This window comes from Salmo salar, chromosome ssa28 (genome assembly GCF_905237065.1).
Source record: "Salmo salar chromosome ssa28, Ssal_v3.1, whole genome shotgun sequence".
In the NCBI taxonomy this organism is placed as follows: domain Eukaryota; kingdom Metazoa; phylum Chordata; class Actinopteri; order Salmoniformes; family Salmonidae; genus Salmo; species Salmo salar.
In genome coordinates this window covers 20,630,576-20,645,459 of record NC_059469.1, presented here as the reverse complement: position 1 = coordinate 20,645,459, position 14,884 = coordinate 20,630,576, and the positions used below count along the sequence as shown (strand labels likewise).

The following is a 14,884-nucleotide window of genomic DNA, read 5'->3' as shown; positions in this document are numbered from 1 at the left end:
GGGTGGTGCTTGGAATCATTGCTCTTCCTCTGTCAATCATGGTTACCTGCAAGGAAACACGTGCCGTCATCATTGCTTTGCACAAAAAGGGCTTCACAGGCAAGGATATTGCTGCCAGTAAGATTGCACCTAAATCAACCATTTATCGGATCATCAAGAACTTCAAGGAGAGCGGTTCAATTGTTGTGAAGGCGGCTTCAGGGCGCCCAAGAAAGTCCAGCAAGTGCCAGGACTGTCTCCTAAATTTGATTCAGCTGCGGGATCGGGGCACCACCAGTACAGAGCTTGCTCAGGAATGGCAGCAGGCAGGTGTGAGTGCATCTGCACACACAGTGCGGCGAAGACTTTTGGAGGATGGCCTGGTGTCAAGAAGGGCAGCAAAGAAGCCACTTCTTTCCAGGAAAAACAACAGGGACAGACTGATATTCTGCAAAAGGTACAGGGATTGGACTGCTGAGGACTGGGGTAAAGTCATTTTCTCTGATGAATCCCCTTTCCGATTGTTTGGGGCATCGGGAAAAAAGCTTGTCCGGAGAAGACAAGGTGAGCGCTACCATCAGTCCTGTGTCATGCCAACAGTAAAGCATCCTGAGACCATTCATGTGTGGGGTTGCTTCTCAGCCAAGGGAGTGGGCTCACTCACAATTTTGCCTAAGAACACAGCCATGAATAAAGAATGGTACCAACACGTCCTCCGAGATCAACTTCTCCCAACCATCCAGGAACAGTTTGGTGACGAACAATGCCTTTTCCAGCATGATGGAGCACCTTGCCATAAGTCAAAAGTGATAACTAAGTGGCTCGGGGAACAAAACATCGATATTTTGGGTCCATGGCCAGGAAACTCCCCAGACCTTAATCCCATTGAGAACTTGTGGTCAAGCCTCAAGAGGCGGGTGGACAAACAAAAACCCACAAATTCTGACAAACTCCAAACACTGATAATGCAAGAATGGGCTGCCATCAGTCAGGATGTGGCCCAGAAGGTAATTGACCGTATGCCAGGGCAGATTGCAGAGGTCTTGAAAAAGAAGGGTCAACACTGCTAATATTGACTCTCTGCATCAACTTCATGTAATTGTCAATAAAAGCCTTTGACACTTATGAAATGCTTGTAATTATACTTCAGTATTCCATAGTAACTGTAATAGGATGTCCCTTGGGGTTATCCGTACCTATGTATGACATGCGTGGGTTAGGTTAATAAACAGGCTGGAACTAGAACCTCGTTGTCGCCGCTCCTTATTTTAGATCATACTACATGGAGTCAGAAGTGGGTTTAAAATTCACATAAACGTGAATGACGTACCAAGTAAATCATACATTCAGGCTGTTTCAAAGCAGGGAGGGCAGTGTTGGAGGTAAAACGCATATCATTATTTTGCTAGCTGACGAGCAAGGACTAAGTTACTGCTAAGCAACATGTTGCAAGAGGAAGAAGCTGGCGGGATTTCAGGGTTTGCGACTCCAAGTTCAACGGGCTCTGGAGCAAACACGGACAGGCCAGTGGCTAGTGCTGACGGATTTCGCATTAGTCCCCCGGAGAATTTTGTTTGTATGGACATTCAAAACTGGCCGAAATGGATCAGGCGCTTCGAAAGGTACAGGGTAGCATCAGGCTTAAACGTGAAAGATGAGGCATTTCAAGTTAATACACTGATCTACTCTATGGGTGATGAAGCCGAGGATATATTAAATGCTTCAACATTAACTGAGGAAGAGAAACTTAACCACAGTGCTGTTAAAGACTGTTTTGAAACGCATTTTGTAGGGAGACACAAGATTATATTTTAGAGAGCTAGGTTTAACATGCGCAAACAGGAGCAGGGTGAAACCACCGACAGTTTTATCACAGCTGTTAACAAACTAGCAGAACATTGTCAGTTTGGCGTGCTCAGGGAAGAGCTGATCTGAGATCAGATTGTAGTGGGAATAAGAAATATATCACTTTCTGAAAAGTTACAGTTGGATTCCCAGCTTACCTTGTCCAAAGCTGTAAACCAGGTTAGGCAGAGTGAGACAGTAAAAAGACAGCAGACGACGATACTGCGCGATAGCAGCTCCTTGCAGAGCGAAGAGAGTGAGGAAATAAATGCATTTTCATACCGAGCTAAAAAAAACGAGGGGAACACAGAACAGAAACAGACGTGGAGAAAACAATCACAGACAGCACCAGTAGCTAGTTCAAGTGTTTGTCGCAAATCCCCTTTCCACAGATGGAAAGATTGCTCAGCAAAGGATGCGGAATGCAGGAAATGTCACAGGAGAGGACACTTTTCAGCTGTCTGTCGATTAAAGCAAATGCATGAGGTCTCAGAGGAGGTACAGCATGTTTGCCGTTGCTGGGGCTGCCAGCAATTGAAGCATTGCAACTCATTGAGAGAGTGAGCGAACTGGAGGACCCAGGTGAGGTTTTCAAAAAGAAATTCCCAAAAGTGTTTTCGGTCTAGGAAGGATAGAAGGTGACTACAAAATCTGCCTAAAAGAGGATGCTGTCCCCTATGCCCTTACCACCCCCCGCCGTGTGCCTATCCCTTTATTGGCCAGAGTAAAGGAAGAGTTGGGGAGGATGGAAGAAATTGGGGCGGTGTCTAAAATAGAGAGTCCCACAGACTGGTGTGCAGGGATGGTAGTGGTCCCAAAAGCCAATGGGGACATAAGGATCTGTGTGGACATGACTAACTTGAATGAGGCACTGCAGAGAGAGACACATCTTACCATCAGTGGAGCAGTCACTGGCTCAGTTGGATGGCTCACAAGTCTTCACAAAGCTGGATGCCCGCTCAGGTTTCTGTCAGATACCGCTGTCATCAGCGAGTAGGGCGCTCACAACGTTTAGAACACCGTTTGGCCGTTACTGTTTTGCCATTTGGAATCGCTTCCGGTCCTGAGCATTTCCAAAGACGCATGTCCCAGCTGTTGGAGGGGCTGAGTGGCGTCATAGTCCACGTGGACGATGTGCTCGTGTGCGGAAGGGACAGAGCAGAACATGATGTAAGGTTCACAGCAGTTCTGACCCGACTCCAGGAGACTGGCCTGACACTCAATGAAAAATGCACTTTTGCACAATCAGAGTTCTTGTTCTTGGGACACAAAATCAGTGCAGCTGGAATAGAGCCGGACCCGGAGAAGATCAGCGCCATCACAGATATACCCAGACCCCAGAATGTGGCTGAAGTCAGGACCTTCTTAGGCATGGCCACATATGTGGGTATGTTCCTCCCACAGTTCTCAGATACAACCAAACCTCAGAGACTTACTAGCCAAAGAGAATAACTGGTCATGGGGTCACATGCAACAGGTAGCGTTTGCCAAAATCAAAGGAGACCTGGCCTCACAGAGTGCTGGCCCAGTACCGTCCCCACGCTAAGACAAAGGTATCAGCAGATGCATCATCCTTTGGGCTAGGGGTGGTCCTCACACAGATGCAGGACAACATGGAGTGGCGTCCAATAGCATACATCTCCCGAAGCTTATCCGATACAGAGCAAAGGTATGCTCAAGTGGAGAAGGAGGCGTTGGCTATCACATGGGCATGTGAAAGGCTCAGCCAATACCTTATTGGCCTGCAGTTTACAGCAGAGACTGACCACAAACCACTGTTGGCTCTGTTAGGGACAAAAGCACTGGACGACTTGCCTCCCAGAGTTCTGCTCTTCCGCCTCAGATTACTGAGGTTCACCTACAAGATGGTGTATGTGCCAGGGAAGGCACTGATCACAGCAGATGCACTCTCCAGGGCCCCAATTAAACGTCCATTATCAGAGGAGGAGCAACGTCTAGAGGTTGAGGTACAGGTACTCATAAATGCAATAAGGGACAGCCTACCTGCATCTCAGACCAAACTGCAGCAGATTGCAGAAGAGCAACAACGAGACCACATCTGCCGACAGATAGTGCAGCAGTGCAAAAGGGGATGGCCCAGGCAGGAGGAACTGCCTCAGCTGCTGAAGCCCTATTGGGTGCACCAAAGTGACTTCCACTGTAATGGAGACCTTCTCATGAAAGGACAACGGATAGTTATCCCAGAGACTCTACAACCAGAAATGCTAGTCAGAGTGCATGATGGACACATGGGGATAACCAAATGCAGACTGAGGGCTCAACAGTCAGTATGGTGGCTTGGTCTGAGTACTCAGATTGCCAAGCTGGTGGCCCAGTGTGAGGTCTGTACAAAATGTCAACCTTGTCGTCCGGAGCCAATGATGGCAACAGAGCTGCCAAAACGGCCAATGGATTAAAGTCAATTTTTTCCAGGCAAGGGGTCGCTGAGGTCCTGGTTACAGATAACGCCCCCCAGTTCTCTGCAAGCTCCTTTTCTGCTTTTGCTGCAGAATATGACTTCACACATGTGACCAGTAGCCCCTACCATGCACAGAGTAATGGTGAGGCAGAGAGAGCTGTGAAAACAATCAAGGGACTGCTGAAAAAGAACAAGGATCCATACAGGGCTCGCTTCGCTTACAGAGTTACACCACTGCATCATGGTTCGTCGCCTCCCGAGCTCCTGATGGGCAGGAGGCTGCGTTCCCCATTTCCTGTCTCGTAGGCTCAGCTTAAACCCGATGGCCTAACAGGAAGGCCTTCGCTGAGAGGGACAAACGGCTGAAACAAACGCAAACTAGAGACTTTAATCGGAGACACCGTCCTAAGGAGAGGCCAGAGCTGACCGAAGGTCAACGTGTGTGGATTACAAACTCAAAGACACCAGCAATAGTGCTGTGGAAAGCGGATGCCCCACGCTCCTATGTGGTGGACACAGGCTCAGAAGAGGTACGAAGGAACAAAACACACTTCAGAGCTCTTCCAGATCTGTGTCTTCTGATCCCTCCTGTCTCAGCCTCCAGTATTTATGCTGCAGTAGTTTATGTGTCGGGGGGCTAGGGTCAGTCTGTTACATCTGGAGTATTTCTCGTCTTATCCGGTGTCCTGTGTGAATTTAAATATGCTCTCTCTAATTCTCTCTTTCTGTCTTTCTCTCGGAGGACCTGAGCCCTAGGACCATGCCTCAGGACTACCTGGTATGATGACTTCTTGCTGTCCCCAGTCCACCTGGACGTGCTGCTGCTCCAGTTTCAACTGTTCTGCCTGCGGCTATGGAACCCTGACCTGTTCACCGGACGTGCTTGTTGCACCCTCGACAACTATTATGATTATTATTATTGACCATGCTGGTCATTTATGAACATTTTAACATCTTGACCATGTTCTGTTATAATATCCACCCTGCACAGCCAGAAGAGGACTGGCCACCCCTCATAGCCTGGTTCCTCTCTAGGTTTCTTCCTAGGTTTTTGGCCTTTCTAGGGAGTTTTTCCTAGGGAGTTTTTCCTAGCCACCGTGCTTCTTTCACATGCTTTGCTTGCTGTTTGGGGTTTTAGGCTGGGTTTCTGTACAGCACTTTGAGATATCAGCTGATGTACGAAGGGCTATATAAAAATAAATGTGATTTGATCTACCAGCCACACAGACTGAGGCCACAGAAAATGCACAAAGAGGGTGAAGGAGAGAGAATGCTCACAGAGCCACAAGCGTGCCCAAAAAGGGATGCGAAGCCACCAGAGTGGCTGAAAGACTATGTTACGTGAAGTGAAAACATACTGTTGGGGACCATAACCAGCAAAAAGAGACTGTACCTAAGTTAATGTTCATACTGTGTGATTTAATGCTTTCATACTGTTTCAGGATGTGAAGTAGCATGTTAGAGAATAATACTGGTTTCCTAATTGCATTTCAGTTATGCTTCAGTGGTTATGCATGTTGAGTTGTTGTTCATGGGAGAGGGGAAGATGTAGTAGGTTGTCCCTTGGGGTTATCCGTACCTATGTATGACATGCGTGGGTTAGGTTAATAAACAGGCTGGAGCTAGAACCTCGTTGTCGCCGCTCCTCATTTTAGATCATACTACAGTAACATCTGACACTGAAGCAGCAAACTTTGTGAAAATGTATTTTGTGTCATTCTCAATTTTTGGCCACGACTGCATATCATTAATATAAAGTTAAAATGGGGTTGAGTCAGACCCTTAAAACGGCATACAGTACATCCACGTGTGTATTGACAAAGACCCCATGCCTTTAAAAGCACCAATGGGAGTTAAGTCAGAACCTACACTACATCTATCTGGGTTTTGACTCAGCAGCTCTGTAATGTGCTGTGGCCTTATTTGCTGAGAGGCAGTAAACAACAGTCCCGTTAGACACCTTGAGAGATTTAAGCGCTATAAAAGGCACTCTGTGTGACAATAACATTTCATACAGGGAAATAAGTAGAACTGACAATGGCCCCTTTTTTCTCCGTTCCATGTTAATATAGTCGTCCCTGTTGATTATGTGTACATAGCTAGCTTATTACATGAAAGCTTCAAAAGCCTAATGGGCAACTCAGCAGCGGTTGCCATGGTAATGAGGTTGCTCGAGTGCTCGATGGTGCATCTTTTGTTCTCAGTGGTAATAAAAAAAAAAGAGGTAGGCAGATGCTGGCAGCTATCCATTCTCCTGTGAGGGACACAAGGAGAACAATATATTTCTCTCTCCATGTAGAGTACAGCATCTAGGCCAGCGTTTCCCAAACTTGCTCCTCGTGACACCAAGGGGTGCACATTTTGGTTTTTGCCCTAACACTCCACAGCCGTTTCAAATGATCAAAGTTTGATGATTAGTTGATTATTTGAATCAGCTGTGTAGTGCAACCCTTGGAATCCCGAGGACCCGAGTTTGGGAAACCCTGATCTAGGCACATGTATGCAACCCCAAAGACCAGGGTTCAGTCCCTGTCTCCACCCTTCCCACTGTGTCTCCTCCTAATCTATATTCCCCGATGTTTGAATAAAGCAAAAAAATACACACTACAATATGCCTAAATATTGAAGCAAAATATAGTCAAAAACTGCCTTGGCTAAGCGACTCAGAAAGGACAGCTGGGGGTACCTGGTGGTGTCAGTACCTGGTGGTGTCAGTACCTGGGGGTGTCAGTACCTGCCATGAGGGTGTCACTGCCACTCTTGTCACAGCTGAAGGGGGACTGTGTGTTGGCCTTACGGATCAGCTGACCTCCGATGGCACTACTGCCCAGCCCATCGATGTCTGACCAGATAGAGAGAGGAAACAACATGATGAGAGCGTCATAAAAACATAGCAGAACATTTCAAAGACCTAAAGGAGCATCATGTTAATATTTTTATGTTGACATATAAAGAATCCTCATGAATAAAACAGTGTGGGAGAGCTGTGTCCCATCCTACCAGTTAGCATGGTGATGAGGGGTAAGGAGTGTTCCTCTGGTGAGCCCCAGTAGCCAGCCTCCCCCAGCAAGTTCCGGTCCAGAACCTGGAGGTAGAGCTCCTCGATCCAGGCCTGAGACAGCACCACCAGCACCCCACTGCTCTGGATGAGACGAACAAACTCTTTCTGCAGCAGGAGAGAGAGAATTCAATGGGGATACCACGAGGCCTCGTGGGATCGCTTCAAAATATAGAAACCGCATAAACAAAATAATTCGCTACAGTACTATATAGTGTTCAGCTGATCACAACACTTGTCTTCAGGCTTCCTCTCTACCATACACAGGGGATGTCAGCTTTAGTGTGCCAACACATTGACTCCACAAGCACCACTCACCAGGCTGACCAGCACAGGCATGGGCCTCCTGCGGTAGTAGTCCTGGCAGCAGAGTTTGAGGCTGAGGAGCAAGGCGTAGTAGGAGACCAGGTAAAGGCCGTCAGCGTTCATCAGGGCCTGACAGTTCAGGTTCTCACTGCCCTCATAGCCTGGTGAATGGATGCCACCTGGGAGAGAGGGTCAGATACAGGGTCAAATAGAAACCATTGATGAAACTAGGACAATTAAAACAATTATCTTACCTCGTATCCCCATCAAAAGACTTAAAATACTAAATTAGATACTGTAATTACAATGCGACTTTCAATGACTTCTCCACGGATATCTGATGTTAACTCACTTCCTCCCTTCATTGTCTCATGCCATCTCCCTTAATCTCCTCTCTCTGTATCGCTTACCCGCCTGTAGGCCGGAGCAGAATGTGGAGGAGAAGTTCTGCAGGGACGTGTCGACGTCTGTTGTGCTGTGCATCCCCAGCAGGCGAGGCAGCAGGCCGGCCAGAGACTGGACAAAGAGCCGGGCGCTCTGCTGGTCAGCCTCCTGGTTCTTCAGTAGCTTCAGGGACAGGGCTGCTGTCCTCAGGGAACGATGACCGGGACAGTCCCTGGGTGTCTGCTCCTCATCGGCCAGGGAGCAGTTATCAGAGCCCATGTCTGACACATCCGAGCGGCCCGAGTCCTTCTCCGCCGCCATGGAGTACTGGTCACATGAATCAAACTCAGTGCGCGACATCTCCCCCTCATCCACGCTGAAGTTGCTCTCGCTGTAGCGTGAGCCGTGGGGGTGCGCCCGGGCATCCACGGACAGGAAGTTAGTGATGTCGGGGTAGACTAGCGCATGGCTGCGCTGCACCACGTCTGGGGGTCCTCCGGGCTCGGCGCCTGGCTCCCTCACACAGGGACGTAGTTCAGGGTCAGGGTCAGCGTCCGGCCCACAGGAGGAAGGCGAAGGCAGCCGGGGTTCTTCACCACACTCCTCCCCCTCTGGGGTGGTCTGCCCCAGCTCCCCATCCAGAGTGGTCTGCCCCAGCTCCCCATCCAGAGTGGTCTTGCCCGTATCTGTGGTGACGCTGATGCTGATGTCAGGGCTGCGCTCCGTGGCGGAGGTGGCAGAGGGCTCAGAGGGAGCGTGCTCAGACGAGAGGACATGACGCTGCCAGCGGAAGTCCGCCTCATTGATCTCCATGGACTCCCGTGTGGATTCTGCCCCTTCTTTCAACTCGTCCAATCGGCGCAGCAGCATGCGGGCCTGTTCTGACTGTAGGCCACGCCCATGACTCAGCTCATCCAGAGCTCCCAGGAGGGCACAGGCACACGACACTGAGGAGTAGCAGGCCTCGATGCCCCCCTTCATACAGGCCTCTGTCATGCCATCCATCACCCTGTTGGCACACACAGACACATCATAAACACTATGTACCAGTTTACAACAGTACTACTTCCTTTTCACTATAGTACATGATGTATGGGTTACAGGCTTATACAGCAGGTAGACGCATATCTTTTGGGTCACAAGGTTATACCGGTAAAGGTTATACCAGTAAAGGTTATACCGGTAAAGGTTAAAAGGTTATACCGGTAAAGGTTATACCGGTAAAGGTTATACCGGTAAAGGTTAAAAGGTTATACCGGTAAAGGTTATACCGGTAAAGGTTATACCGGTAAAGGTTAAACCGGTAAAGGTTATACGGGTAAATAAAATAAGAGAATGTGGGTCCTTACAATTTGAGCAGGTCCAGGTGAGACTTCCTCTTGGAGAAGGACCTTTTCCTAGACTCAGGCTCTATAACACAGGGACCAGCCAGGTCAAACAAGCGCTGAGGACTTCCCAGAATCTACAAAATACATACAAAGACACTTTGGTTAATTTTTGTTCATCGCATCCCTTCTGCAACACTCAAACTGGTTCTGTCGATAAAGCAGCAGCATTCCACTGTCTAATTCAATTGATTGCTCTATAAACATTATGTTAGGGGATTTGAGGTGACTGGTGAACAGTGAGGAGTCTGGGGCTCTGACCACCTCCTTCATGATCTTGATGGCCTCCACGCGGTGCTGTGGGGGGGGATAGAGCAGGATGCGGTGGTACAGCGACTGCAGAACAGGCTTCATGGACTCCACACAGCCAACCAGGCGCACCAGCTCAGCAGCCACGTAGCAGATGGTCCGCACCACCGGGCCAATCATGGCCGGGGTGGTGGAGGAGCAGCCAGATCCCCGACCCTGGTCAGACACACCACCTAGAGAGGGGTCTGGATCCTGACACCCCCGTCCGTGGCCGTGGGCCGAGGTGATGGTCTTGTCGTTCACAGGGTTTCCCATGATCACTACCAACGCCGGACAAAGTTGCTTCCTGAGAGCAGGGAACAAGACATGTCACATGTTTTATGTAGACAGATAATATGGTAACACTTTACTTGAAGGAGCATACTTAATGAAGTGCTCATGTTCTGCTTATGAATGTGGCATGTATGTATTATGAAGACCGTATATAGGGTCCCCTCAAGATAAGAAATCAGACTGATAAGGAGGCAGGTATTCAGACAGGGAAGCGTGACTGTCAGTATACTGTATGTGTTAGCCCAGCCAGGCCTTACCAGATCAGGTCTGTGAAGCCTCTGTTCAGGTGCATGGTGGGAGGACAGCTGCTGAGCATGGACAGGATGCACTCTAGGTAGAGCAGCTGGAGCAGCTGGTTCTCACTGTGAAAACAAACAGACCATTAGTCAGAGTCTCAGGCTTTTATCCCAAATGGCACCCTATTCCCTATAGGTTCTGGTCAATAGTGCACTATGAATGGAATGGCATTTGGGATGCAGCCTCAGTGTCTCACCTTAATAAAAGCCAAGCAAGAAACATCTCTATAAAACATTGCTGTAAAACTGAATCATGCTTTGTAGAGGTGACCTTTAAAACAGCTAGCAGGGTAGACAATGTGGGAGGAATGATGTGTTCTCCGGATGAGAGAGAAACATACAGGTTCAGGGCTATAAACTCTGCATAAAGAATCATTCTTACTGGTCAACCCCCTCTAGCTTCTCGCAGAAGACGGTTATCACAGTCACAACGTCCTCACACAGGGACTGTGCAGTGGGAGACACATCTAAAAACATACAGGCCAACAACCATTACCCAGACATCACACTCAGGAGAACAAATGCAACTTATAACATACCTTACATACAGCCTAACTATGTTAAATACCTAAGTATTTGAGGTGCGATTCCAAGCTTGGCGTTTTAACTTTTGGGAACATTGGAGAGCTACCATCCTGTCAGTTTTCACTCCAACCGTAATATAGCACACCTGATTCTAATAATTAGCTAGTCGATAAGCTGAATCAGGTTAGTTACAACTAGGTTTGGAGTAAAAACCTACAGGGGGATAGCTCCCCAGGAACAGAGTTGGAGAGCCCTGCTGTACAGTATGGTGCAAGGAAGAGATGTGTGTTTTTGCTTTTATTCAATTTGTTTAAAAATTCCCTTTATAATGATTCCAAGTTTGGAGTTTGAACTTTTGGGACTGTTCCATTGGGTGCATTGTCCAGGGCAAACTAAATGAAACGTAGCTCTGTTTGACAAATGCATTTGACCCAGGTCTGACAGAACAGTTGAACCCCAAGACACACTGCACCCCCCCTCGTAATGGTCTCATCTCTCCCACTTTTAGACGTGGACTCGAGGTATGAATCACCCAGCCTTGCAGTAAAAGACGTGTGATGTCTAAACAACCTGTAATCACTGCTTCATAAAAAGGGACATTATAGTCCCTGTGGAGGTATATTCCACCTGGCATGCGAAAGGCAGTGAAGGCTTTTGCTATGTAACAGGGCTATAAAGTACCTCTGCGCTGGTGTGCGGGCACTGGTGGGTCTTCGCCATCCACTCCCTGCAGAGACCCACAAAACAATATTATAGACTTTCAGACACTGTATGGTGGCTTCACTTCATCTATGATTATGCATTCCCATGCATATTCAAAGAGTTTGCGATCTTATTAGTGATTCTTATAATCACAGTAGTACAACAGTCTGCCAAAATGTATAGAACACAGTACTGTATTTTATGTTGCCATTTAATGAGGTGATTACAAGCTCTCGTATGAGCTCTCAAGTGTGAAATGAAGATGTGCCTCACTCTAGACCCCCTCCCAACCTATATTCATTCAATTTGCTTCTAGTCTGAGTGGGTGATAATGTGAGAGGTTAAAGGTGCCTGGGGTGGCTGACCTGTCTGTGTCTGAGCTGCAGGGCGAGGTCCCCCAGGATCTGGCTGAGGGTGGCCCTCACGGCCGTGTTGATGCTGCGCTGGTGACAGCTGGACATGTACGTCTCGATACACACCTGGAAAACAGGACACACACATTACAACATAGCAGGGGGCTTACCGTTACACCCAACGAGTATAAATGAAGGTAAAACCTCTCAAGAAAAAGCTAGCAGGACTGAAGAAAGTCTGACATCAGGAGCGAATGAAAATATAATCTTTAAAACAACACTGTGCGATAGCCGAATTGAATTAAAGCAAGTGAGATGCCAAGCCCTAAGGAGACAGTATAGGACACAATTGCTTTCCGTCACTTCACACTTTTCATTTCTTCCCACTCTATATAAATCAGTATACAAATCTACATGACATCCCAGTGGCTAATTGAATTATGACCTCCTCTGAAAGCTGGTCTCTGTGCCATACAGAGGATGACACAAGGGCTGGGAATTGCCAGGGACCTTAAGATACCATGTTATCACAATACTTTGGTGCCAATATGATATGTATTGGGATTCTCACGATTATGTACTGTATGTATAGAGATTCGATGTTCCAAACATGTTGCTCACCATATGTCTGCTGAAGAGGGACAAGACAGCCAGGAGAAAAATAGTTTTAATCGGTCATGGAAATAAAAGTACTGAAAACTAATTGGCTCCCTATTTAAAAAGAAGATGTAGAACAAGCTCTGAAGGAAAAATACTGGGGTTTTGGTGAAGGTACAGCTAACAAGGGCAAAAAGAATATTGCGATATTGTCAATACGATATATCGTCAAAAATAATATCCCGATATGTAAATGTATAAATGTTTCCCCCATCACTAGATAACACACAGCTAGAGGCCCAGCAAATAAAGCATGACTGGAACATTCTCTTAACCCTCTTCTCTGGTATAATGAAAGCAGGTGTCACCATTCAGAGTGGTTATCCGGCAAGTGTTCTGTCTCATCGTTCACACCTTATCTGCTGGATCCAATCTAAAATAAGACTCCCAGTTGCTCTGGTAATTAACATGCAGATTAAAATGTGAAAGGCAACTGCTATTACTCACGTGTGCAGTGATTCATGGTAAAATAAGACTTTAATAGCTTGGTCAGTCCAATTATGAGATGAGCGCCTAGACCAATGACTATATAAATGAAGTGACCAGACCAGTTCAGCGGTGCTCGAGGGACTAAAGGTCAAAGGTCAGAAGGCAACTTCAGTTCCTTAAATCTGATTCCAAATATCAACTCTGTTGTTCTCAAAAAAGAAACGTCTTTCTTTGGGGTACTGCATCGTGATGAAGTATAGTCATAGTCAAGGTCACATCTCAAGGAGTGTGTGGACACTAAGGAAAGTGATGATCCCACAGATATGCATCTGTTAGTTCTGTGAATAACAAATACATTAAACATGCGGCACTCTTTGAATCCTGGTCAACCTGACCCCAGACCAGTAGATCTGATAATAGAAGACAACATCTTTTTGCTAGGGGGTAAGGATGTTAGGTACAATAAAGGATGAATCACAATAACTGCTCAGTAAAATAATAATTGCTTGACAACAATTTAATGCAATGGCAATCCTGGTGATATGTAACAATCCTTTGCATGAACTGTCGACATTACACATTAATTATTAATGATGGAAATTAAAAAACTAATATACAGTCGTGGCTAAAAGTTTTGAGAATGACACAAATATTAATTTCCACAAAGTTTGCTGCTTCAGTGTCTTTAGATATTTTGTCAGATGTTACTATGGAATACTGAAGTATAATTACAAGCATTTCATAAGCGTCAAAGGCTTTTATTGACAATTACTTGAAGTTGATGCAAAGAGTCAATATTTGCAGTGTTGACCCTTCTTTTTCAAGACCTCTGCAATCTGCCCTGGCATGCTGTCAATTAACTTCTGGGCCACATCCTGACTGATGGCAGCCCATTCTTGCATAATCAATGCTTGGAGTTTGTCAGAATTTGTGGGTTTTTGTTTGTCCACCCGCCTCTTGAGGATTGACCACAAGTTCTCAATGGGATTAAGGTCTGGGGAGTTTCCTGGCCATGGACCCAAAATATCGATGTTTTGTTCCCCCAGCCACTTAGTTATCACTTTTGCCTTATGGCAAGGTGCTCCATCATGCTGGAAAAGGCATTGTTCGTCACCAAACTGTTCCTGGATGGTTGGGAGAAGTTGATCTCGGAGGACGTGTTGGTACCATTCTTTATTCATGGCTGTGTTCTTAGGCAAAATTGTGAGTGAGCCCACTCCCTTGGCTGAGAAGCAACCCCACACATGAATGGTCTCAGGATGCTTTACTGTTGGCATGACACAGGACTGATGGTAGCGCTCACCTTGTCTTCTCCGGACAAGCTTTTTTCCCGATGCCCCAAACAATCGGAAAGGGGATTCATCAAAGAAAATGACTTTACCCCAGTCCTCAGCAGTCCAATCCCTGTACCTTTTGCAGAATAGCAGTCTGTCCCTGTTGTTTTTCCTGGAGAAAAGTGGCTTCTTTGCTGCCCTTCTTGACACCAGGCCATCCTCCAAAAGTCGTCACCTCACTGTGCGTGCAGATGCACTCACACCTGACTGCTGCCATTCCTGAGCAAGCTCTGTACTGGTGGTGCCCCGATCCCGCAGCTGAATCAACTTTAGGAGACAGTCCTGGCGCTTGCTGGACTTTCTTGGGCGCCCTGAAGCCGCCTTCACAACAATTGAACCGCTCTCCTTGAAGTTCTTGATGATCCGATGAATGATTTAGGTGCAATCTTACTGGCAGCAATATCCTTGCCTGTGAAGCCCTTTTTGTGCAAAGCAATGATGACGGCACGTGTTTCCTTGCAGATAACCATGGCTGACAGAGGAAGAACAATGATTCCAAGCACCACCCTCCTTTTGAAGCTTCTAGTCTGTTATTCAAACTCAATCAGCATGACAGAATGATCTCCAGCCTTGTCCTCGTCAACCCTCACACCTGTGTTAACGAGAGGATCACTGACATTATGTCAGCTG

The 14,884-nt window shown here is 47.1% G+C and overlaps 1 protein-coding gene across 9 annotated transcripts in view; it reads right to left on the bottom strand.

Annotated features, from left to right (window-relative positions):
* LOC106589681 (brefeldin A-inhibited guanine nucleotide-exchange protein 3) overlaps positions 1–14,884 on the bottom strand; it is a 48,125-nt gene that overhangs the window by 23,374 nt on the left and 9,867 nt on the right. For all 9 annotated transcript variants that reach the window (XM_014179941.2, XM_045710043.1, XM_014179933.2 and 6 more), the window contains 10 exons: positions 11,847–11,960; positions 11,461–11,506; positions 10,637–10,721; positions 10,216–10,320; positions 9,641–9,971; positions 9,341–9,453; positions 8,018–9,000; positions 7,620–7,786; positions 7,244–7,409; positions 6,978–7,085 (listed from right to left, as the gene is read on the bottom strand). In XM_014179941.2, the coding sequence (XP_014035416.1) occupies positions 6,978–7,085; positions 7,244–7,409; positions 7,620–7,786; positions 8,018–9,000; positions 9,341–9,453; positions 9,641–9,971; positions 10,216–10,320; positions 10,637–10,721; positions 11,461–11,506; positions 11,847–11,960 (2,218 nt within the window). The remainder of the gene's footprint in view (positions 1–6,977; positions 7,086–7,243; positions 7,410–7,619; positions 7,787–8,017; positions 9,001–9,340; positions 9,454–9,640; positions 9,972–10,215; positions 10,321–10,636; positions 10,722–11,460; positions 11,507–11,846; positions 11,961–14,884) is intronic.